This window comes from Komagataella phaffii, chromosome 3 (genome assembly GCF_000027005.1).
Source record: "Komagataella phaffii GS115 chromosome 3, complete sequence".
Taxonomy (NCBI): Eukaryota; Fungi; Ascomycota; class Pichiomycetes; order Pichiales; family Pichiaceae; genus Komagataella; species Komagataella phaffii.
In genome coordinates this window covers 1,596,394-1,621,089 of record NC_012965.1, presented here as the reverse complement: position 1 = coordinate 1,621,089, position 24,696 = coordinate 1,596,394, and the positions used below count along the sequence as shown (strand labels likewise).

Below are 24,696 nucleotides of genomic sequence, written 5' to 3'. Positions count from 1 at the left end.
GCTGATTTGAATGCCATGAAAAATGTAAAAAACAATGGTCCCTAGCAGGATCGAACTGCTGATCCCCGCGTTATTAGCACGATGCCTTGACCAACTGGGCCAAGGGACCATTTATACACTTCCTATGAAAGGATGCATGTACTACGGGTTATTGGACTGGTAGGGAAAAATATAATTAGATCATTAGTCTGTTCCTGCAGCCTTGGTGTTTAAAGTTATATTGTTGGGAAAGAATTAATAATATAATATATTTATATTTATAAATAAAAACCTTTCCTACCAACTCCCTAACATATAACAGTTCTAGTTCCACAGTAACTCATTACAATTTTTATCTACCATCCCTGGGCATATCACTCCTTCATCCTCCGGTCTTTGCGGCTTTTTTCAAGCGTGTTTCCACCGTTAGTAGCCTCTGACCGTTATCATCCAGTTACCCGTGTGTTGCATTTTTCCTCTCGATACAATTCGTCCGAACAACTACGTGTCCTGCATATATATGCAGCCGGAAAAAACACCATAATTTCGTCACAAATCTCCATAAGTCTCTATCTGCGATCTACAGGGGACATAATGTCAAAGCATGCCCTCTCCTTAGAACAGCTCCAGTTAGTTGTCTAGCACAATATGTCAACCAATTCGTCCTGCTCCGCGGCTTAGTAATAAATAAACCTCTTCTGCACCGAAGATTATGTAGGCGCGCGCTCAAGCTTTGCCGTTCGTTACTCCTATTCACAATTTCGTATAAATACTGCGTAATCCCTCCGACGTTTATTCTTCCTGTTTCCCGCAAACTATAAATCATAATGGCCCTTTTCGACTCTATCTCAAACGTTGTCAAAGATCAACTCAAAGACAAGGAAGCTTCATCCAAGGATACCTCAGCTACCGAAGCCTCAACTAAGGGGGAAGAGCCCAAGAAAACTGAGGAGGCCAAGAAGCAGGAGATCGAGGGATACACCCAAGACCTGAAAGACATTGCCGCTGCTGTCCAGAAGGGTGACTTCAAGGGAATTCAAAAGGAAGTCTCTGAACTTGCCGGCAACAAGCAGTTTCAAGCCGATGCCAAGGAGTACGCCTCCAAGGCATTTAGCAAGAAGGAGGGAGGTTCAAGTGCCTAAATGTGTATTACCCCTGACTACAATACAGAGTTTATAGTAATACTCATTTCATTTTTAGAACTCTATCAAGACTCTCTCAGATTCTTCGTACTCAATATAAGATATTTTATGAAAAAAGAACATAGATTATATAATGTCATAAAGGGGTCGTAAAGGTTTGGTTTGGTTGGTTGGATATGTAATGGTGATTGTGATTTCTATTCTTCAACATTCCAGTAGTCAATTAACTCCTTGCCCTTCCAGTTCATAGGCCAGCCTGTTGCACACTCAAGGTTGTTCAACAGTTTCAGCAACTGTGTATGTTCAGACTTGGAACTAATTAGCTTTCCAGCGTGCCACAATGGTTGCAATGAGTTCACTTTGGCTGCTAGATTGCTGTTGTGGTTGTTGTTGATAGAAATCCCACAGATCTGCTTGGCATGCCAGAGCGTAGAGCGGAACTTGTTACCTGCACCGTTTGCATTAGGCGGAGGGCTCAACGTTGTCGAAAGAGAGGGCTCTACACTTCTTGGAGACAAATGATCACCAGAAGCGTGGTGGTCTGAAGCAGGTGTGCTGGAAGCAGACATCCCAGCTTTGTTGTCCGATGGAGATGACATTGAAGCAGAAACTGTAGTAAAGGGGATTTTGTATAATCGTGGTTTATTCTGCACTAAGATGATGTAGCTCATATGATACAGCTGGTTACTGTAACAGCTTCGAGAGTTGGAGAATAGAACAGTTGGAAAAGTTGATCCGCCCTGCGATTCGTCATTGGCCTTGAACTGAACAATACTTTGAAAGGTCAAGGGTTTGTTCAATTCCCATTCATTGAGTTCATTCCACAAAAACTCCCACTTGGGCTCAAAATTGAGCTTCGCATCTCTGCAGTTCAACAGGTTAATGATTCTACCACTAATGTACAGCATGTAGATGGCATACATATCGTCCAAGTCATCGTCAGTTGTCGTGCTAGTCTTCTTGGTGAAAAATGGCTTCACATCTTGAATGGTCTTGTAGTCAGTTGTCTCTTTAACCCAGTAGCTAAAAGGAATGACCATTGACTCTTCACCGATTGCACAAGTAGCCAAATCCAAATTGACATAGTTCCAGAAAATACTCTTTTCCAGTTTGTCATTAGATGTAAATCCGTTTATGTTGCATGCTTGAATGTATTTTGCCAATGACACAATGATGTCCCTCTGGGTTGAAGGTTCACTAGACATGATGTGGAACACACTCAGGAGAATACATGTGATAATGTACTCAATATTATTTGAGCTTTGAACAGTAGGGATGAGCTGTTGTAGTGAGTATTGGTAGCATTGCAATGTTTTTTCATTGTGCTCTTTCTTTATCCTTTCTCTTTGACGAGAAGATATAGCCAGAATGGCATAGTACAATGAAGAACATTTTTTGGCCAGAACTGGAATTTTTGTTCCAAACTGTTTGGTATTGTCAAAAGTGTCAAACCATGGCGAGATGTTGTCAATGAAGTTTCTCATCAATGAAAACTTTTCGGCGTCAGTGATTGTTGGTGGACTCAATGAGAACTTGTCAGAGAAAGAGAAGGAGTTCAAACTTAAGCTCAAGTTGTTGGAAACGGTGCTAGAATAGTTACCGTTAGTGCCATTTGCCAAAGTGTCGGAGTGTTGACTATTCAGATGAGACGAACTAAGGGTCATGTACTCTTTCAAAGTTTCCGGCAGATTGTACTTTGAAGAAGAGGGTGACTCTGCCTTCAACGATTCCAAAAAAGAATCGTAGTTGAACTCAATCTCTGGTCCTTTGGAGAATGGGCCCATCCTTCCAATATCGTCTCCTGAGTTGCTAGAAGCTGCACTAGAACGTGAACTGAAAATCGATGAGTTCGAAGACTGGTCCTTAGGAATGGCTGTGTTGTTCTTAGAAGCATCATCTCCCTGTTGGACAGCATTTTCTCCATTGGCTGTGAGGGCCTGTTTTTGGAACTCATTGAACCAAAGGTCCTCCGGCCCAGATGGGTATGAAAAGTGTCTACTGGAATTTCCATGCTTTTTTTGAGATGCTTCTTGAACTGTAGAAAATAAGCATGACATCGGAGACAAACCTATATTGTGGTTGCTGTTGTTGGTAGAATCGTTAACTGTGAGGGGGTTGAAGCTTGGTGAGTTGAACATCAAGCCACTTAGTTCATCGTCATTAGTCCCAGACGGTGAAGAGAAAGAGTGTGACTTTCCATTGGACATTCCATTGAAACCGTTCAAATGGGAAGTTGCATTGCTGACCGGCAGCAAACCTAGTTTCTGTCTCTTACGACTGTTCTTGTTGGAAATGTCGAGTTTTTGGGCCTCGTCAGCGTCTACTGAAAATGTCGGATCTGAACTGCCAGAGTTTGAACCTATCAAGTCTTGGAAGTTAAACTCGTTTTTGATACCAGAGCCGTAACCAAAACTTTCCAATCCAATTGAGGAAAGCGATTGATTGGCAATTGTGTTTGAACTCTGCTGTTGTTGCAGATTCACGGCCAAATTGAGACTATCAGCTCCATCCACCGTTTTCTTGCCTAAGAAATCCTTCATGGAGTTGTTAACGAAGATATTCTTCTTATTGTTCTCTGGCCAGACACATTCCAAGCCTTTCAAAGTGCAAAAGTCACATTTTGGGTTTCTGTTCTCGTCACATTTCTTGTGCTTCTTTCGGCAGGTCAAACAGCCCGTGCGGACTCTTTTTTTCACAGGTGCAGCGTTGTTGTTGCCAGATCCACCAGCAGATTTGGAGCCCGTCTTAGCAGGGGCCGCTGAAACTTTCGACTTTGCCTGTTTTGCGTTCGAAGGTATATCCTTGTTCATTAGGGTCAAATGGGCAAATTGGCTTTCTTCCTTGATTGGGGCTGCGGTACTCATTGGCTGTTATATAGAATCTTTGAGAGGAGGGAAAGAGGGGGTGGTGCGTGAGTGTCTGCTGCGACGTAATCTATGTTTATAAAGCAACTCAGAGTAGAAATAGTTACAGAGGGAAGAAGAGGGAAGCCAACAGGAGGGCTTGCCCAATTATATATATTGGGAGGGCTGAAACAAAAAAAAACCCCGTTATGTTGGATGAATGACTAGTATGCTGTTTGGGGAAATCAGGGTTGGGGCAGTCCTTTGAGTGGTACCAAATGACCAATGGTTGAGGACGGACGAATGTACAGTCCCGGGTCTACGAAATATGCATAAGACTGTCTAACAACAAGAGGGGTTGGGGCGATCGCGCTAAACAACATCTGCTTTGTTGTACATTTTGTACGTCATTCCAACTACCAACCTTCTCGGAAGCCAACCTCTTATCGGATAGAGCGGAACGGGAAGAACCCATGGACGGAGGATAACAGACATTGGCCAGCGAGCGAGATTGAAGGAGGAGAAAAATCGTAAACTTGATACACAATAACAGATTTGGAGGGGTGGTTTTTATCTAATTAATCTGCTCGCTCTTCCTCCTCTCCTCTCCTCACTCCACTTCTACGTTCATTCCCTTTCTGTACCCCCGTTCTGTGATGTAAGACGTGACGATGATTGGTCAAATCTACAGTTCTGCTTATTCCCCCACCACCGCACCCTCATTGGGAGTGTTCAAGTGGTGCTGGCTGGTGTATCTCTCGATGTCGTATGATTCTGATAGGAGAATGTATGAGTTCTACGTTTGGCATTGATGCCAGCTACTGCGCGCAATCCGCACCCAGCACCCCTTAATTCTTTTGATGATGCCCCGCTTCACTGCTCGGGTGTGCTCTCGGGAGTATTTCCGATTAGCTCAACTCTCACGTTCAAAGTTAAACTTTATTGACGAAGAGGAACTTTCTAAACGGCTGGACAGAAACTTAGATTAGGGAATGACGGTGTTTACACCTCCAGATTCTGTTCCAACACGATATGGACTTGTAGCTCGCTTCGATCAAATTTTTCAAGTGTGAACGTCTCCTGCAGCAGTCTTTCATCATACATATGAAAAATTTTTAAGGAGTTCTTTACCCCAGTTTTCAGATTTTTTTTTCTCTCTTCAGCTGTACGCAGTACTAGAATCAGCGACCTATAAACACGAAACTACTATACAATCCAACACTAGCTGTGTATCTATTCCACTCTCTCCAATACTGTTTCCCCAATCCTACCACTAACGTTCGGTTGAGCCCTCTCTATTACCCCATATTTTACTATATTTATCTTGTTGTCTTTTTATGCACGTATTATGCACATAGTATGTAGGTCGCAGAGGATTCACCCACATTGAAAAATGTTTCCTATAAATCAAACTCCTCATATCTGCAGTGACAGGTTTCTCCCCCACAATCTTCGTCCCTTCAATATCCGGGCGTTGCCATTTCTGAGTGCAGCAGTGTTTCCTGCAAAGCCATCAAGAGGAGCTACATGCTCTCATTTTTTGGTTTTGTATGTCCGACGGGGTTCGTAAACTGGTTCCTCCTTTCCTTCCTGTTCCATTTATTGGTCAAAAAACAGGTCTTTCCTAAACCTTATGTCAATGACCTACCACATAGTGTTGCATCTGAAGATTGAGGGGGTGTACATCACCATCCCACCCTAGGATGTCCTACAGGTAAACAGATAGCCACTACGATGATCATCCATAAACAAAAATCAAATTTAATAGACTTACACAACTACTAACCCGTTAGTGGCCAAATCTACTTATAGTTTGTCGTGCTTTGGTTTTCCCTTCAAATCGGTGAATTCGTAAAGGATTTGAGGACTAGCCTTAATAGAGTTGACGTATGCAGCAACCTTCTCACCAATCTTCTCAGGAGTGTATCCGAAGTATTTGTAGACATCCTCAACAGGAAGAGACTTACCAAAGGTGTTCATGGTGTAACCAGCAGTGGCGTATCTCTCCCATCCGTATGCGACATAGGCCTCAACAACGACAGTTGGAACCTCTCCTCTTCTAAGGACAGAACGTCTGTATGCCAGGGATTGTTGGTCAAACAGTCTCTGACATGGGAATGACAGAACTCTGACCTTCCATCCCTTCTGTTGTCTTAGCAAACGAGCAGTTTTGACGGCAAACTCCAATTCGGAACCAGCACCAATTAATTGGACGTCTGGCTTACCCTCACAGTCTTCAACGACGTAACCACCTCTTTTGGCTCCCTCAGCCGAAGTCTTACCTGGGTATTGCTCAACCTCGTGTCTGGACAGAGAGAACAAGGTGGAGTGCTCGAGCTCAACAGCTACTTCAAACAGAGCTGCAACCTCGGTAGCATCGGCTGGTCTAATGTAGTAGAAGTTGGGCATAGCTCTGAATAATGAAGACAAAGCAATAGGCTGGTGCGTTGGACCATCTTCACCAGCTCCGATGGAGTCGTGTGTAGCAATGTGAATTGCTTTCAACTCTTGAAGTGCAGCCATACGCAAGGCAGGTGCTGCATACAGGTAGAACATGTAGAAAGTTGAGGTAATAGGCAAGAAAGTACCCTTGTTGTATGCAGCCAAACCATTGGCAATAGCACACATAGAGTGTTCTCTGATACCAAACTCAATATATCTACCAGAGTAGTCACCACCCAATCCACAGAAAGTTTGTAACTTAGGGTTGAAGAAGTACTTAACTCCTCCCCAGTTCAAAAGAATGGACACGGACAAGTCACCAGAACCAGCAATAACCTGAGGAAGGTTTTGTCCCAGAGATCTAACAATTTCTCTAGCAGAGGTTCTGGTAGCAGTTGGCTCGGTTGGTTTGTCCTGTGGAATGAAACTCTTCCAGTTCTTTGGAAGTTCACCTCTAATACGGGCCTTTAATTCCTCACCTTCTTGAGGATAGTTCTTAACGTACTCATCCAAAAGTTTCTTCCAGTTAGCAACTAGTTGATCACCCTCGGCTGGTTTTTCAGCAAAGAAATCATAGACCTCCTGTGGGAACCAGAACTTTCTAGCGACATCGAAACCGTACTTGGCCTTCAACTCCCGGATACCTTCCTCACCAAGAGCAGAACCGTGAGCAGCGTGGTGGTTACCGAAAGCAGAATCCTGTCCAATTTCAGTTCTAACGTTGATCAGAGTTGGTCTCTCATTCTCAGCCTTGGCCCATTCGATGGCCTTGACAAGGGTAGCAACATCTCTAGAACCATTCTCGACTTCAATGACATTCCAGTTCTGAGCTCTAAACTTAGCAGAAATGTCTTCGGTGTTGTTAACATCGACGGAACCATCACAACAAACCTGGTTGTTGTCGTAGATCACAATAAGGTTGTCCAAGGCCAAGTGACCAGCTAAGGAAATCGATTCCAAAGCAGGTCCCTCTTGCAAACAAGCATCACCAACAATAGCATAGATAGTGTTGTCAACGACAGGGAAGCCAGGTCTGTTGTAAGTAGCGGCCAGGTTCTTTGAACCAATGGCCATACCGACAGCGTTAGAGATACCTTGTCCCAGGGGACCAGTGGTAACCTCAACAGCAGGGTTCTCAATTTCAGGGTGTCCAGGAGTCAATGAGTGATAATCGGAAGAGTGGTAAGATTGAAGTTGCTTGACAGTCATCTCCTTCAAACCAGTTAAGTGCTGGAACAAGTATTGGAACAAACAGACGTGACCGTTTGACAAGACAAAACGATCTCTGTTGAAGTAGTCTGGATCATTTGGAGCGTACTTCATCTGGTACTTCCACAGAGCGATACCAATGGCGACCATACCCATGGCAGAACCAGGGTGACCACCACCATACTGTTCGACTAAGTCGAGAACGTAACAACGGAAGGTTTTGATGACCAAGTCATGGATGTCATCATTGTAAGAAACTGCTTTGGGAATTCTAGCCATTTTGTTCGATTATTCTCCAGATAAAATCAACAATAGTTGTTTGTAAGTAAACGAATCAAGATACTGAAAATAGTTTCAAAAGCAGATCATCTGGGATTTATATATCAGGCATCCTGCTTTAGTTCTTTTTTGAACCCAAAGGCTATCTGATGAAAAGTTGATATAGGTATGAAGACCAGAATTTGCCTAGAGGCTAACCGAGACCTGAGGCTAAAAAAGGCAGGAGGAAAAGTCCTGCCAAAGATAGGTATTTGAACTTGTTCGAAAAAGGCGGAAACATGGTTGGAGCAAGCGGCGGAATAGCGGAGGGATGATACGCAGCAAGGCTGGGATCATTCGAGTTTCAAGGAACGTTAGCTCAACATTCATTGACTGGTAAGCGACAACTGGTTTCATCTGGGTGGAGTTAGTCTGGTGTTGGGATGCTAGTTGTTCCCCACAATTGAAGGCCAGATGAGGAGGATGGTGTGGTGATAAGAGATGCAAACAGATGGTTATGGCCTTTTGAGAACAAAGTAGACCTGTCACTCAATTGTTGTTTATATCATTGCTCTAATCATCAATGTAAGCTTGAAGGTTCAGCGCTTCCATTTTCGACAGAATGTTATCTATTCTAGAGTCCAAGATCTTGGACTGATAATCCTCTTTGGATAGAGAATCAACATAAGGTAGTCCGCTCTTTAATGTGTCATAAATGTCCATGAAAATTTTTGACTGAACTTTAATGAAACTTTCAAAAATGGGGTCCAAGTAAGAAAGCCTTAGCGACATGAATTCGGACAGCTCGACTTTAAGTTTGGAATTCAATTGTAGATACTCCTCTTCTGTTTCCAAACTTTCTGTAATTGACTTGGAAACTGACTCTAGGTGACGCTCCGTTTGAGAATCTAGTGAGTTGTTCCTCTTGTCAAATTCCAATTGTTCTTTTTCGGTGGTCAATTTTGACAATTTGGATTGGAGCATATCGTAGTCCAATTTCTTTCTATAACGTTTTTTTATTAACAAGTCAAACTCTTCATTGTACTGTTTAAGAGTCTCTAACGGTTGCAATATTGTATAATTGAACGGTTCCACTGAATTGGGTAACACATCGTCTTTTATCCTGTTGACGATCTCCAGATATTTTCCTTCAAATCCATCCGTAGTGGAGGTTCCATAATATGAGTTCAAAGTGGTAGCAACGGCTAGATTAGCCTTTAGACAACTATGATGATTTTCCAATAAGCTTGAAAGTCGATTGTAGAGCTCTTGAGTAAATTGTTGGATAATCCGGAAGTTCTTCTCCTGGAAATCAAACTCTTCATCCAGACTCTCATCAAGATGGTTTGTCTTCATAAGGACCTGCGTTCCAGCTCTATTGACGGCTTTCTTGAACCCTGACCAGGACATAATGATATTTGAGGGTGTTAGTTACTTCGTCTCCAGAGTAGCTTATAGGGAGAAAAACCGAGACAACGATGGAACTCCCATGTAGATTCCACCGCCCCAATTACTGTTTTGGGCAATCCTGTTGATAAGACGCATTCTAGAGTTGTTTCATGAAAGGGTTACGGGTGTTGATTGGTTTGAGATATGCCAGAGGACAGATCAATCTGTGGTTTGCTAAACTGGAAGTCTGGTAAGGACTCTAGCAAGTCCGTTACTCAAAAAGTCATACCAAGTAAGATTACGTAACACCTGGGCATGACTTTCTAAGTTAGCAAGTCACCAAGAGGGTCCTATTTAACGTTTGGCGGTATCTGAAACACAAGACTTGCCTATCCCATAGTACATCATATTACCTGTCAAGCTATGCTACCCCACAGAAATACCCCAAAAGTTGAAGTGAAAAAATGAAAATTACTGGTAACTTCACCCCATAACAAACTTAATAATTTCTGTAGCCAATGAAAGTAAACCCCATTCAATGTTCCGAGATTTAGTATACTTGCCCCTATAAGAAACGAAGGATTTCAGCTTCCTTACCCCATGAACAGAAATCTTCCATTTACCCCCCACTGGAGAGATCCGCCCAAACGAACAGATAATAGAAAAAAGAAATTCGGACAAATAGAACACTTTCTCAGCCAATTAAAGTCATTCCATGCACTCCCTTTAGCTGCCGTTCCATCCCTTTGTTGAGCAACACCATCGTTAGCCAGTACGAAAGAGGAAACTTAACCGATACCTTGGAGAAATCTAAGGCGCGAATGAGTTTAGCCTAGATATCCTTAGTGAAGGGTTGTTCCGATACTTCTCCACATTCAGTCATAGATGGGCAGCTTTGTTATCATGAAGAGACGGAAACGGGCATTAAGGGTTAACCGCCAAATTATATAAAGACAACATGTCCCCAGTTTAAAGTTTTTCTTTCCTATTCTTGTATCCTGAGTGACCGTTGTGTTTAATATAACAAGTTCGTTTTAACTTAAGACCAAAACCAGTTACAACAAATTATAACCCCTCTAAACACTAAAGTTCACTCTTATCAAACTATCAAACATCAAAAATGGCTAGAATTCCAAAAGCAGTATCGACACAAGATGACATTCATGAATTGGTCATCAAAACCTTCCGTTGTTACGTTCTCGACTTAGTCGAACAGTATGGTGGTGGTCACCCTGGTTCTGCCATGGGTATGGTCGCCATTGGTATCGCTCTGTGGAAGTACCAGATGAAGTACGCTCCAAATGATCCAGACTACTTCAACAGAGATCGTTTTGTCTTGTCAAACGGTCACGTCTGTCTGTTCCAATACTTGTTCCAGCACTTAACTGGTTTGAAGGAGATGACTGTCAAGCAACTTCAATCTTACCACTCTTCCGATTATCACTCATTGACTCCTGGACACCCTGAAATTGAGAACCCTGCTGTTGAGGTTACCACTGGTCCCCTGGGACAAGGTATCTCTAACGCTGTCGGTATGGCCATTGGTTCAAAGAACCTGGCCGCTACTTACAACAGACCTGGCTTCCCTGTCGTTGACAACACTATCTATGCTATTGTTGGTGATGCTTGTTTGCAAGAGGGACCTGCTTTGGAATCGATTTCCTTAGCCGGTCACTTGGCCTTGGACAACCTTATTGTGATCTACGACAACAACCAGGTTTGTTGTGATGGTTCCGTCGATGTTAACAACACCGAAGACATCTCCGCAAAGTTCAGAGCTCAGAACTGGAATGTTATCGACATTGTAGACGGTTCTAGAGATGTCGCTACCATTGTCAAGGCTATCGATTGGGCCAAGGCTGAGACTGAGAGACCAACTCTGATCAACGTTAGAACTGAAATTGGACAGGATTCTGCTTTCGGTAACCACCACGCTGCTCACGGTTCTGCTCTAGGTGAGGAAGGTATCCGGGAGTTGAAGACTAAGTACGGTTTTAACCCTGCCCAAAAGTTCTGGTTCCCTAAAGAAGTATACGACTTCTTTGCTGAGAAACCAGCTAAAGGTGACGAGTTAGTAAAGAACTGGAAAAAGTTAGTTGATAGCTATGTCAAAGAGTACCCTCGTGAGGGACAAGAGTTCCTTTCTCGTGTTAGAGGTGAGCTTCCAAAGAACTGGAGAACTTACATTCCTCAAGACAAGCCTACCGAACCAACCGCCACCAGAACCTCTGCTAGAGAAATTGTTAGGGCCCTTGGAAAGAACCTTCCTCAAGTTATTGCCGGTTCCGGTGACTTATCTGTCTCAATTCTTTTGAACTGGGACGGAGTGAAGTACTTCTTCAACCCTAAGTTACAGACTTTCTGTGGATTAGGTGGTGACTACTCTGGTAGATATATTGAGTTTGGTATCAGAGAACACTCTATGTGTGCTATTGCCAACGGTTTGGCTGCATACAACAAGGGTACTTTCTTGCCTATTACCTCTACCTTCTACATGTTCTACCTGTATGCAGCACCTGCCTTGCGTATGGCTGCTCTTCAAGAGTTGAAAGCGATTCACATTGCTACACACGACTCTATTGGAGCTGGTGAAGATGGTCCAACCCACCAGCCTATTGCTTTGTCTTCATTATTCAGAGCTATGCCCAACTTCTACTACATGAGACCAGCCGATGCTACCGAAGTTGCAGCTCTGTTTGAAGTGGCTGTTGAGCTTGAACACTCCACATTGCTTTCTCTGTCCAGACACGAGGTTGACCAATACCCAGGTAAGACTTCTGCCCAAGGAGCCAAAAGAGGTGGTTACGTTGTTGAAGACTGCGAAGGAAAGCCAGATGTGCAACTGATCGGAACTGGTTCCGAGTTGGAATTCGCTATTAAGACTGCTCGTTTGCTAAGACAACAGAAGGGATGGAAGGTCAGAGTTCTGTCATTCCCATGTCAGAGATTGTTTGACGAGCAGTCTATTACTTACAGACGTTCCGTCCTTAGAAGAGGAGAAGTTCCAACTGTCGTTGTTGAGGCCTATGTCGCATACGGATGGGAGAGATACGCCACTGCTGGTTACACCATGAACACCTTCGGTAAGTCTCTTCCTGTTGAGGATGTCTACAAATACTTCGGATACACTCCTGAGAAGATTGGTGAGAGAGTGGTTCAATATGTCAACTCTATCAAGGCTAGTCCTCAAATCCTTTACGAATTCCACGACTTGAAGGGAAAACCAAAGCATGACAAGTTGTAAACGGGAAGTCTTTACAGTTTTAGTTAGGAGCCCTTATATATGACAGTAATGCTAGTACGTTTTGTTTTGTTTAATTAATAACTTAGTTTATGTTAGCCTAGTATAGACTCCATCAATTTTTTTTGTTATTACGTAAGCCGCGATGATAATATCTGATGAAAAATTCCTATCAGAAAATAATTTATCAAAAGTTTCATGCGATATGAGACTAAGTAGAATAGGGACTCCCAAAGTGTCAGTCACAAGGGTCATTCCCGTTCGTAATGTGGTGATAGCGAGGAGAAAACCTGTCAGAGCAAGTAACACCGACGCAAAGACATGGCTAATGAAAGAAGAGCAGAGAAGAATAAGACAGAAGGAGCAGGAGATGAAACAAAGGCTAGAGGAACTAGAAAGGTTCAAAACAAAAGTACAGAAATCATATATAAGGAAAGAGGATAGGCATTTGGCACAAGAGATAGAAAAGGATCTTGACATAATCACTGATGATTACAATTTGGACAGCGATGTAGACCTGGTCTTTGGAGAACTCATGCAAGCAGAAGAGCAGCCCAAATCGTTGAAGAGTTTACCAGGAGCCAGTGATGCAAGTGATAACACAGATAAATCGGTGGAACTGTTTTCCTTTCCATCTCCGAATCTGACGCTACCTGAAAAGGTGATACACCATATTGGGCCACTGGTGAAGCACATCAGTAATCCTGAAAACATTCAATGGGGGAGACTTTTACTGGATTTGGAAAAAAATCAGGGGTTTAACGGTCTATCTGCCGTAGATGTTACCAGACTGATTCAAAATATACCCAAAGAGGAAAAATATCAGCATATGTCTTTGATTCATGAAATGATGTTTAACAGTGGGATCAGTCCTGATCGGTACTTGACAGATTTGATGATGACTGCCTTCTCTGAAAGGAGCTACTATGAACCATTGGTTGAGGCTCTTTTCCAAGACTATGACATCAATGGCTGGGCTCCAACAGATTATACTTTTGGAGCATTGATCAAAGTATATTCCAAGGGAAAGAAGCTCGATAAGATCAATAATCTTCTGAATCAAATGAAACTAAAATACCATAAGGAACCCAATAAAAAGATATATACCATGGTCTTACAAACCTGTATGAAGATTGATGATTATAAAAAGACTTCTGAGGTCTTTGATGCCATGAAGTTTAATTCTGTCGCCACTAATCCAGATACGACGGCTTATGGTTCGATGATATTAATGCATGTGCTCAATGATAATGTGGAAGCAGCATTGGATCTGTATGACAATTTGGAAACAGAACCAGACGAAACCATTCTGCTTGCTTTGGCAAGAGGTTGTTCTTCAAGAAAAGTTTTGATCAACCGGGGATGGGATTTCATTATTGAATACTACAAGAGAAAGTTTCCATTGAATGAAAAATTAATGACCGTGATGATGTACCTTACTAGCAGAGACGGAGATCTATCCCTTACCAGAGCTATCTACAATACCATTCACGAGTCAAGGTTCAAGATGACTGAATCGTTCAGTATGAATAAGAATGATGGAATAGCTCTGAATGTATTGTTGCGTGGATATTTCAAGTATCCGGACAACCATACTGTGCAATCCAAAACCAACGATGCAGTGGTGGCATTGAGACGCAGCACATTGGCATTGAATCATTTTGGCTACCATCCTAAAGCTACACCTTTCCTTCCTGTGAACGAGCTTGAAGAGAAGCACATATTACCAGAAGTCCAGGCAATCTGGTCATATATCATTCTGCATTACCCTGATATTGTCACATCCGAACTGGTAGGAACTTACTTGATGATATTGGCGACTCGAGGTTCAATGGCTGACTTTAACAAAGCTTTTGAAGAATTGACGTTGAAACCTGTGTTTGAACAGGTCGACAATGCAGTAGCAGTGGAAGAAGAATCTGAGCAATCTTCCGAGCTGTCAGACCTTCGTTTAACTCCTCTGGCCATCAGGTTATCCTCCAATATCCAGATCAAATACCCCAGAAATCATGACATCTACCATATAGCTCTTCAGGCCTGTATCAACAACAAAGACATAGAACTTGGCCAGAGGATTTGGCAGGAAAGAGGGAGGTTTAGAAAAACGCCCGAATTTTCAATGCAACCCAGAAACGTCAAACACAACCAGGATTTTGAGTTTGCTAGAGACATGTTGAAACTCTTAGTCAATTGCAATGAACTAAATGACGCTTGCAGGTTGCTTCTTTCAACAGAGACTCAATTTAATTGGGAATGGACATACGTGAAACCAGTGTACATAATGGCAGAACAACTTGGAGATGAGTATGCCAAAAAAGTGGTAAGACGAGTAGTCCGAAACAAAAAGTCCAAGTGGAGAGAAGAGTATCTCCAAGGTATGTAAATAGGACTCTTCCAGAGGTCTTTCTATTCGTGTTACACATAATGATTATGATATTATATATATATGATCTTCTAAATTAGATTTTTGTTAACGAAGTCATCGTACAACAGTTTACCTAGTCTTCCTGGAGATGGGGAAACAATGACACCTGCAGACTCCAGAGCAGCAATCTTAGACTTAGCATCACCCTTACCACCAGAAATGATGGCTCCAGCGTGACCCATTCTTCTGCCCGGAGGAGCGGTGACACCAGCGATGAAAGAGACAAACGGCTTTGGAACGGAGACGGTGCTGTTGTGTTGTTTGATCAGTTCAGCGGCTTCAATCTCAGCGGTTCCACCAATTTCACCAATCATAATAATACCTTCAACTTCCGGGTCGTTCAAATAGAGATTGACGACCTCCAACAGGTTAGTACCTGGAATCGAATCACCACCGACACCAATGACCAAGTTTTGACCTAGACCAACGTTTGTGGTTTGAGAGACGGCCTCGTAAGTCAATGTACCAGATTTGGAGACAATTCCAATCTTACCCTTCTTGTGGATGAAACCTGGCATGATACCAATCTTGCACTGTTCCGGAGCGATGATTCCAGGACAGTTAGGTCCCACAAGTCTAGTTTTCGACTGAGATTTAAGTATGTCAGCCACTCTCAACATGTCATGTTGAGGAATACCTTCCGTGATACAAACAGCCAGGGGGATCTCAGCTTCTACGGCCTCCTCAATTGCTGCAGCAGCGATAGAAGGGGGCACAAAGATTCCAGAAGCAGTAGCACCAGCCTGTCTGACGGCATCAGCAACATTCTTGAAGACAGGGAGTCCCAAGTGCAATTGGCCGGCCTTCTTGGGGTTAGTACCTCCGACCACTTGGGTGCCATAGTCAATAGCTTGTTGCGCGTGGAAAGTACCCTGTTTACCGGTGAAACCCTGGAAAATCACCTTCGTCGAGGAGTTGACCTGGAGGTTCTTGATGGTGGAGGCGTAGTTGCGGGTGACCTGGGATGTGCTGAAACAGCGGATACGTTGCATGGTGGGCGCAAATGGGTTTAGTGGGAGTGTAAGAGGAAGAGGAAGAAGAGAAAAGAGAAATTAGGCCGAACTTTGAGCAAAAACTCGTTTAGGAGGGGAGGGACAACAAAGTCTCAATACTGCGCGACGTTGACCCCAGCTGCTAGTATTTGCGAGTTAGTTGCACGAAATTAAAGATCCAGAGAGGGGCATTGAAATGATGTAAGAAAAACTCCGGATCCGGAGGCCGAAAATTGGGTACTCTACGGAGAAAAGTATAGGACTGGCAACCCGGAGAAAGTGAAAGACTTAGGGCAGATTTGAGAACGACATCAAGTCGTTATATGATAGGCGTGGCTTTAACCAGTCAATTTGGTTGCAAGGCAGCAGCAGCGTGGAAAGATCTGGCAGGTGAGGTAAGGGGGAAATTGGAGACAGGTGGCATTTTTCAGGCATCCGAAGATTTCACCGAGGAAGTGGAGGGGGAGATTTGTAAGGTCCAGTTGACAGAGAGAAGTAGTGGGAGGACTTCTGAAATCAACGCAGAAGGAGTGTAAACTCTGCAGTGCCTAAGAACTTCCACAGAATAGTTGCTCTTCCTTTCCACCCTAATGGATGCTGGATGTTCCACCCTCATCTCGGTTGTCTGGATCTTACCCCCGCTCTTTGTAAACATACTTCAAACGGTTCAACGGGGAACATCTGATCTGCCATGATTACCTTCGTTATAGCGTTTCTGATACCCAGTATCATGACTCTACGGACGTTCCAATTGGTCAATTCAAACGAGTTTATCGTTTACTCTTCCAATCCTTTTACTGTAAGCGCAGTTCAGGTCGAGGATCTGGTGGATCATCGGTATCATCTTTCACTGGTTTTGCCATGGTTCAGATATTGGTTCGTCTCTTTCCTGAAACTCAAACTAGAGCAATATCTCAGCCTGTCAACAGTTCCATTCTACTGGATACTGTCCCTTGCGATCCAGATCTGGCTGTTTCACCCGTATTCTAAAGGGTCCTGGTTGATCTGCTATCAACTATGTCATGGTCCCATCTCTGAAAAGTTAACCTTATCACCTCTAGAATTCTTCCAAGGTAACCTACAAGCTTTCTTATATCATGCCATTCATACTCTAAACAAAGTCTACTTTAATCCTCTTTTAGACCTAATTTCCAGCCCTAACGTGGACTACGTCCTACTATTCCTGTCGCAAATGTCGGAGAACGAAGTTCCAGTAAATACTTTCCACAACAACGCATTGATACTGTCCAGCATCTGCCGTATCTGGGACAGATACTCCAGATTCCTCAGGCGTTAGTGGTCATGCCTAAACACCTCTGGCACGTTTAGCCACCAACCTTTACTGTCAGCACTGCCCAGACTTCCGGCAACCAGAGACTCTTGCATTTCATCCGTCATTTTCCACCATTTGAGATTTGCGTCTTCTTCTACCATCTTGGCACAATCTGCTTCATAGTCGTCGCCCAGATATTTCATTGTAGCAATCAATAAATTATACTGCTCCAGATAGAAAATGGAGTAATCTTCAATGTGATATTTGGAGAGTAATTCCAGGACTGAAGGCCAAACAGCTGCGTGAACTTTGACGTACTCGTCGTAGAATTCAGGTTTAAGTTTGACAACCTGACAGATACGTTTCCCTGGGTGCAAGTCTATGGGCATTGTGATAGTTCTCAAGGGAAAGATCTGTGCTGTTATGTATGGTACATCAGGAGCGATGAGGTAGGTGTTCGGTTGAAAAATCAACCGAGTAAAGTGGGGGATGAGATGCGTTTGATCCCACAAGATCAGTTGTTCAAAACTTTTCAACAATAGGACCAACGTTTGCTATCATGTAGACCACTCAAAGCCAAAGTCTTCTACAATGAACGCAACCAAGCATACTCATGTGATTACCATTCACTGTTTTCGTTTTTTTTTTTTTTTGGTTCACTGAGCTGGTTATGGTAGCACACAGGACAGCCAGTTCACCAACACTTAGAAGGGATCATTGATTTCTGACTGTCTGAAATATTTCTTTCAGTGAAATAAATTTGTGGATAGCAAATAGAAAACCTTTTCTTCTAAGCTTCACCAAATTAAGGTAGACCCCCTGAACAATGTCCGGCCCCGACATTCGACTTACACATTCATAGTTGTCACTTCCAAAGCATGGACCATGGACCATGGACCATTGAGCTTGGAATGAAGCGACAGGGCTCTGTTTGGGTGAGTGCCGAGCTAGTTCCCTTTTCTGTCTTCAAAGACTTTTCCTCACAGTTCCTCAACGCCAACCATAACACACCCAGAATCCCTTATGATGCCACGAGCAGTCCCAGCATAATCTATAAGACAAAATTTTTGGGAGTTCACTCCACGAGTGCTTCAACTGTCTCCATACTGACTTATGCCTTGGCTTACCTTCATCCGACCTTCATTGGTTCACATTACTATTACATAATCAATTATATATCATTTCCTGCACAAATTCGTGTGGAAAAAAAAAATCAATCCCATCTACACTCTCATGGCTCTAATCAACCACTTGATACTGGTTAGTGCCCTGGTTTGCTACCTTGCAACTGGAGGAAGGATTAGCATTGTTTGCTTAGCAGCGGTCTTGTACTGTTTGTTGCAAAGCTCCTCCACTCAACCTTCTACATCTCGGTCTACTACTTCGGCTTGTGGCCATACCAAATCACCCGAAAGAACTATCCCATCTCCGGCTAAGGATGAAGCCTCATACGAAATTTTAGCAAATGGAGCTGTCAAACTGAATAGAACTTTCAATAAGAATAAGCAATCATCAACTTTCAAGAGGAAAGATGACACTAAACAGAGGAAGAAAAGAGTCCCAAAAATTTTCAAAGCTAATAAACCCAGCTCCCCAAAGTTCAAAGAGGGATTGACTGCCACTAGTCATAGTCTGTTAGACTCTAATTTTATCATTTTTTACTCTTCTTTAACTGGATCTTCAGCCAAAGCGGCCACTACTTTACACGGAAAATTATCTGAGATTGCCACAAATAAACCACAGCTTTTAAACATGGACGAAGATGTGAACGATTTAGAAGACTATTTTGTGAACACACCAGATTTGAAGAATCTGGTTTACATTTTAGTCCTTCCCTCTTATGACACAGATTCTCCTTTGGACTACTTTTTGGAATCTTTGGAGGAAACTTCCAACGACTTCAGAATTGACAAATTCCCATTGAAGAAACTAGCAGGGTTCACAGTTCTAGGTCTTGGTGATTCGGAGTCTTGGGCTGAGAAGTTTTGCTACCAGGCAAAACTGGTTGACAAATGGCTCAGTAAGTTGGGAGCCCGAAGAATTTTCCCCTTAGGAACTATATGCATCAAAACTGGAGGTGAACCAAAGATAAACGAATGGATAGATATTTTTGATGAAACTCTGAAGGATGACGACCCTATGTTAACGGAGAATGAACCAGAAGCGACTATCCGTGATTCAAATAACGATTACGACGATGATGACGCTGATGTATCGGACGATACGTTGGTAGATGTTGAAGACATGGGAAGAATGATCGCCAAAACGAAGGAAGAGAATGAAATTGCCCAGGTCACTGAGAAAAAAGAAATGGTAGCAAAAGACTCTCCAACTTTCAAATCATTAACCAAACAGGGTTACACTGTTGTTGGCTCGCATTCAGGGGTCAAGATCTGTAGGTGGACTAAATCAGCCTTGCGAGGAAGGGGATCGTGTTACAAGTTTGCCTTCTACGGAATTAGGTCTCATCTGTGCATGGAAACGACTCCGTCATTATCTTGTTCCAACAAATGTGTTTTTTGTTGGAGACATGGTTCTAACCCTGTCGGGACGACCTGGAGATGGCAAGTTGATCAGCCAGAAGACATTCTGAATGGAGCTCTTGAAGGTCATTACAAGAAAATCAAACAAATGAGAGGTGTTCCAGGCATAGTTAGTGATCGATTCAATGAAGCCTTCACTGTGCGTCATTGTGCTTTGTCTCTTGTCGGAGAGCCCTATTTTTTTATCCCTACATTAATGAGTTCTTACAAATGCTGCATGCAAAGCTATTTCCTCATTTTTGGTGTGCAATGCCCAGCACCCTGACCAACTTAGAACTCTGAACAAAGTCACGCAACTGTACGTTTCCATTGATGCATCTAGTAAGGATGAACTGAAAAGGATCGACCGTCCATTGTTCAGAAACTATTGGGAAAGGCTTCATGAGTGTTTGAACATCATTAGAACTGTGCAATCCCACCAAAGAACTGTCTTTAGGTTGACTCTTGTGAAAGGATTTAATATGGGTGATTTCAAGGGATATGCTGACATGGTGGAGAGCGCATTGCCCTCATTGATTGAAATCAAAGGTGCAACCTTCTGCGGATCATCCTCTGGAAATGGAAATCCTTTGACAATGCAAAACATCCCCTTCTATGAGGAATGTCAAAATTTTGTAAGATCTTTGAATGATGAGCTTAATTCCAGAGGTTTGGAGTACGGAATTGCTGCCGAACATGCTCATTCATGCTGTATTTTGATTGCCTCGAAGAGATATTACATCAACGACCAATGGTACACTCATATTGACTATAAAAAGTTTTTCCTGTTACTTGAATCCGGTGAAAAGTTCACACATATGGATTACCTAGCTCCAACTCCGGAGTGGGCATACTGGGGCTCATCGGAGGGAGGATTCAACCCTGAGGATGTCAAGTACAACCGGAAGGAAGAAAAGGAGAAAAAGAGACTTGCTAGGGAGCAAAGTAAGCAATTGGAGGCATAGTAGATTATAGGATTTGTACTCATCAATTATTTATTATAAGAGCAGAAGGATTTGGGTTGGTAGATTTCGTCTGGTAAGAGGGAATATCAATGACAAAAAAAACTCCGCGACGGGGAATTGAACCCCGGTCTACCGCGCGACAAGCGGTGGTTCTACCACTAAACTATCACGGACTTTTCGTGAATTTCTTCTTCTTAGTTGTTTATTACTTGCAAAACAACTCTATTATATAAACGAAATTCAATATCAGTTGTTCCACAAAGCAATATGGTCAATGTATGGTATTCTGAAATAACTCAAAAAGTACTTTTTTTTTATCATTTGGTGGTTATTCATTGAAGTAACTAGGTGAATTTCCTCACAATAATTCAGCCAATATGACCTAAAATCCCCAAGATGTGTTGTGTTGTCTTCTATTAAAATCACCCCTTATTCACACCAACAATAACACTATGAACAGTTAATATATTCACCTTATTACTTACTAAGAAACCTATTTCTTTTGGCCTTGAGCAGCAACCTTCTTGGCTCCCTCCTCAGCAGCCTTTGGATCCAAGTAGTAAGCTTCCTTGGTCTTGTTCAAACGCTCGTCCAACTCGTAGACCAATGGAATACCGGTTGGGATGTTCAAACCAGCAATATCAGCATCAGAAATCTTGTCCAAATGCTTAACCAAAGCTCTAAGGGAGTTACCGTGGGCAGCGATCATGACGTCCTTACCCTCCAGAAGAGACTTGGCAATGGTATCTTGCCAGTATGGCAACAATCTGTCAATGACAAGGGCCAATGACTCAGTCTTTGGCAAAACGTTTGGATCAACGTCGTTGTATCTCTCATCGTTGGCTTGGGAGAACTCAGAATCATCCTCAATCTCAGGTGGAGGAATGTCAAAAGAACGTCTCCAGGTCTGGAACTTCTCAGCTCCGTACTTCTCCAAGGTCTCAGCCTTGTCCTTTCCTTGAAGAGCACCGTAGTGTCTCTCGTTCAATCTCCAGGATCTCACGACGGGAATGGACAATCTGTCGGCCTTGTCCAAAGCGATGTTGGCGGTTTGGATGGCTCTGCTCAGCTTGGATGTGTACAGAATGTCAGGGTGAATGTTCTTCTCCTTCAACAATTCACCGGCTCTGGCTGCCTCCTTCTCTCCAGTTGGAGACAATCTGACATCGACCCATCCGGTGAAGAGGTTCTTTTCATTCCAGTCACTCTGACCGTGACGCACCAAAATTAACTTAACCATTGTTTGTTTGTGTAATTGAAAGTTGTTACTGACAAAATAGAGGCACTTAAGCTAGGGGGCAGAAGTATCCTTATATATGGAGGTTGTGCCCACTAGGAATAGTGAAATCCGTCTGAGTCCTGTCCGGGATTCGCGGCATGGATGTACGATTCCCGGGGTAACGCCAGAAGCATGAGAGGGAGCCAGGGTATGGTGTGCGCGCAGCAGGGCAAGAGTCAATCGAAAACTGAGAACTGAAAGCTCAGACTGACGGATGTGATGAGATGAGGTCGAGAAAACAGGATGCCTGATGGCACTTAAAGGTCGTGTAGCACTGGTTCTTTTGTTTCCCTCCTCCCAAAAAATCTGGCAAAATCGTAACCTAAACAGAAAAATAACGGACACTACTAATAACCCAAGGTATTGATAATGTCTGGATCAGGGTTCAGTTTCTCAGGCTCTGGCCAAGGAAATACAGGGTTCTCATTTGGTAACTCCCAGAACGCCTCCAAGCCCTCATTGTTTGGAAATCAGCCTGCCAATACTAGTAATGCCAACAACACGCAAACGTCGTCTGGAGGCCCCTTTGGACAAGCAAACGCTCCTGCTGACGGAGCTAAGGCCAATTCATCTTTATTTGGTACACAGAGCTCAAACCAAGGATCAATTTTTGGCTCCGCAGCTCAAGGGAATGCCGCAGGTGGATCTAACACTGGATCAACAGGTGCTTTTTCCTTTGGGAACAACCAGCCAGCTTCTAACAACGCAACAGCCCCTACAAACAATACATCAAAAGCGTTTAGTTTTGGTCAAGCGCCTGCGGCCTCAACAGCATCAAACACGACCGCGTCTTTTGGAGGAAACAATAATCCCAGTGGTGCTTTTTCGTTTGGTTCAGGCGCTACCAAGACCGATGGAGGCAGTAACAGTCTCTTTGGCAACAAGCCGGCCACTGAAAGTTCTGCAGCTAAACCCGCTTTTGGTTTCGGTGGTGCGCAACAGTCAGATAAACCTTCTTTCGGGTTTGGTGCCACTGCCACCCAAACTACAGATAAACCTGCAGCTACTGGGTTTTCCTTCAATTCCAACCCGGTTGGCAATTCGGATGCAAAACCGGCATTTAGCTTTGGCAACAAACCTGAAGAAAAGAATGATAAGCCAGCCTTCTCTTTGGGGTCTAATTCTGGGGGTGCTACTGCCAGTAAGCCCGCACTAAGTTTCGGGGCCAGTAGCAGTGTCCAGCAGAGTGATAGCAAGCCAAGTGCGTTTTCGTTTGGAGCACAGTCTGGTGAAAAAAAGGATACGAGTGCAGGATTTTCATTTGGAGCTAAGGCTGACGAGAAAAAGGATGACAAACCAGCTTTTTCATTTGGTGCTAAACCTGACGAGAAGAAAGATGACAAACCCGCATTCTCATTTGGTGCCAAAACTAACGAAAAGAAGGACGACAAACCAGCATTCTCATTTGGTGCTAAACCGGACGAAAAGAAGGACGACAAACCAGCATTCTCATTCGGTGCCAAAACTGATGAGAAGAAAGATGACAAGCCAGCATTTTCATTCGGTGCCAAAACTGATGAGAAGAAAGATGACAAGCCAGCATTTTCATTCGGTGCCAAAACTGATGAGAAGAAAGATGACAAACCAGCATTTTCTTTTGGAGCTAAGGCCGACGGAAAGAAAGATGACAAGCCAGCATTTTCATTTGGTGCTAAACCTGACGAGAAGAAGGATGACAAACCCGCATTTTCATTTGGTGCCAAAACTGACGAAAAGAAAGACGATAAGCCCTCATTCTCTTTTGGAGCCAAAACTGAGGTAAAACAAGACAATAAACCATCTGTCTCCTTTGGTGCAAAACCAGAAGAAAAGACCAGTGACAAAAGTAAAGATGATTCGAAGCCTGCATTTTCCTTTGGAGCTTCTTCAACTACGAAAACTGATGACACTTCCAAAGATAAAACTCAAGAGACTAAATCAGCCTCTTCTACTACTTCAGGTTTCAGCTTTGGCAAAACTGAGTCAAAGAGTGAAACAGCTGAGACCTCAGATAAACAAGTCAACGTAAAAACCCAGGATATACAAGCTAAACCAATGTCAATCAAAAATAAGACTTTGGAGGATTTAATTACAAAGTGGACAAACCAATTGACAACAGCAACATCAACCTTTGAAAAGTATGCTAAAGATATAAATACATGGGATTCGATCTTAGTTTCCTCAGGAGAGAAGCTAACCCAACTCTATAATGATGCTGCTTTAGTGGAGCAAACGCAACAAAAGATAGATCAAAATCTAACATATATCGAGGGACAGCAGGATGAGCTTGAGGCGTTATTGGATGGCTACAATGCTCAAGCAGAGTCTCTTCTTTCTTCAGTGTCCTCTAGGAATTTTGAAAAATCCAATGTTCAGTCTAATGGAACGGGAAGCGAGCCACTTCTCACTAATGATCAAATAAGGGAAAGAGCATTTCACACAGCAGAATTATTGGAAGACAGGTTGGACTTCCTAGGAGGAAACTTGTCATCACTAGTTAACGAGATTAATAACATCAGCGATACCTTCAATAAGACACTAACTAACGATACCACTGCTGGACCCGACGTTGATGACAATGAAAATAATACAGTTGAAGATATCTTGCAACTGCTGAACACGCACCTCGAGAGTCTCAAATGGATTGAGACGAACGAGCAAGATCTCAAGAATAAACTGAAGATATTAAAGGAAAATGGACTGTAATTGTGCTTACCCCATTTCGTATCGAAGTGAGGTACAGCTCCATAGATTATAT

At 43.1% G+C, this 24,696-nt stretch overlaps 10 protein-coding genes across 10 annotated transcripts; 4 read left to right on the top strand and 6 right to left on the bottom strand.

Annotated features, from left to right (window-relative positions):
* Positions 1-806: 806 nt before the first annotated feature.
* On the top strand, positions 807-1,121 carry PAS_chr3_0837 (Hypothetical protein; the record flags this gene model as incomplete). Its single annotated transcript, XM_002493022.1, has 1 exon — positions 807-1,121. One exon carries the CDS (start codon positions 807-809, stop codon positions 1,119-1,121), a length of 315 nt encoding a protein of 104 aa, XP_002493067.1.
* Positions 1,122-1,318: 197 nt separating this feature from the next.
* On the bottom strand, positions 1,319-3,985 carry PAS_chr3_0836 (Hypothetical protein; the record flags this gene model as incomplete). The annotated part of the gene is made up of 1 exon (XM_002493021.1): positions 1,319-3,985. One exon carries the CDS (start codon positions 3,983-3,985, stop codon positions 1,319-1,321), a length of 2,667 nt encoding a protein of 888 aa, XP_002493066.1.
* Positions 3,986-5,770: 1,785 nt separating this feature from the next.
* Positions 5,771-7,894, bottom strand: PAS_chr3_0834 (Transketolase, similar to Tkl2p; the record flags this gene model as incomplete). Its single annotated transcript, XM_002493020.1, has 1 exon — positions 5,771-7,894. The coding sequence occupies one exon, from the start codon at positions 7,892-7,894 to the stop codon at positions 5,771-5,773; it is 2,124 nt and encodes a 707-aa protein (XP_002493065.1).
* Positions 7,895-8,446: 552 nt separating this feature from the next.
* PAS_chr3_0833 (Amphiphysin-like lipid raft protein) lies at positions 8,447-9,283 on the bottom strand (the record flags this gene model as incomplete). Its single annotated transcript, XM_002493019.1, has 1 exon — positions 8,447-9,283. One exon carries the CDS (start codon positions 9,281-9,283, stop codon positions 8,447-8,449), a length of 837 nt encoding a protein of 278 aa, XP_002493064.1.
* A 1,099-nt stretch (positions 9,284-10,382) lies between these two features.
* On the top strand, positions 10,383-12,506 carry PAS_chr3_0832 (Transketolase, similar to Tkl2p; the record flags this gene model as incomplete). The annotated part of the gene is made up of 1 exon (XM_002493018.1): positions 10,383-12,506. One exon carries the CDS (start codon positions 10,383-10,385, stop codon positions 12,504-12,506), a length of 2,124 nt encoding a protein of 707 aa, XP_002493063.1.
* Positions 12,507-12,708: 202 nt separating this feature from the next.
* On the top strand, positions 12,709-14,886 carry PAS_chr3_1225 (uncharacterized protein; the record flags this gene model as incomplete). The annotated part of the gene is made up of 1 exon (XM_002493017.1): positions 12,709-14,886. The coding sequence occupies one exon, from the start codon at positions 12,709-12,711 to the stop codon at positions 14,884-14,886; it is 2,178 nt and encodes a 725-aa protein (XP_002493062.1).
* Positions 14,887-14,957: 71 nt separating this feature from the next.
* On the bottom strand, positions 14,958-15,920 carry PAS_chr3_0831 (Alpha subunit of succinyl-CoA ligase; the record flags this gene model as incomplete). Its single annotated transcript, XM_002493016.1, has 1 exon — positions 14,958-15,920. The coding sequence occupies one exon, from the start codon at positions 15,918-15,920 to the stop codon at positions 14,958-14,960; it is 963 nt and encodes a 320-aa protein (XP_002493061.1).
* A 1,293-nt stretch (positions 15,921-17,213) lies between these two features.
* PAS_chr3_0829 (Hypothetical protein) lies at positions 17,214-17,582 on the bottom strand (the record flags this gene model as incomplete). Its single annotated transcript, XM_002493015.1, has 1 exon — positions 17,214-17,582. The coding sequence occupies one exon, from the start codon at positions 17,580-17,582 to the stop codon at positions 17,214-17,216; it is 369 nt and encodes a 122-aa protein (XP_002493060.1).
* A 3,591-nt stretch (positions 17,583-21,173) lies between these two features.
* On the bottom strand, positions 21,174-21,920 carry PAS_chr3_0826 (Tetrameric phosphoglycerate mutase; the record flags this gene model as incomplete). Its single annotated transcript, XM_002493014.1, has 1 exon — positions 21,174-21,920. One exon carries the CDS (start codon positions 21,918-21,920, stop codon positions 21,174-21,176), a length of 747 nt encoding a protein of 248 aa, XP_002493059.1.
* Positions 21,921-22,328: 408 nt separating this feature from the next.
* PAS_chr3_0825 (Essential component of the nuclear pore complex, which mediates nuclear import and export) lies at positions 22,329-24,644 on the top strand (the record flags this gene model as incomplete). The annotated part of the gene is made up of 1 exon (XM_002493013.1): positions 22,329-24,644. The coding sequence occupies one exon, from the start codon at positions 22,329-22,331 to the stop codon at positions 24,642-24,644; it is 2,316 nt and encodes a 771-aa protein (XP_002493058.1).
* Positions 24,645-24,696: the final 52 nt, after the last annotated feature.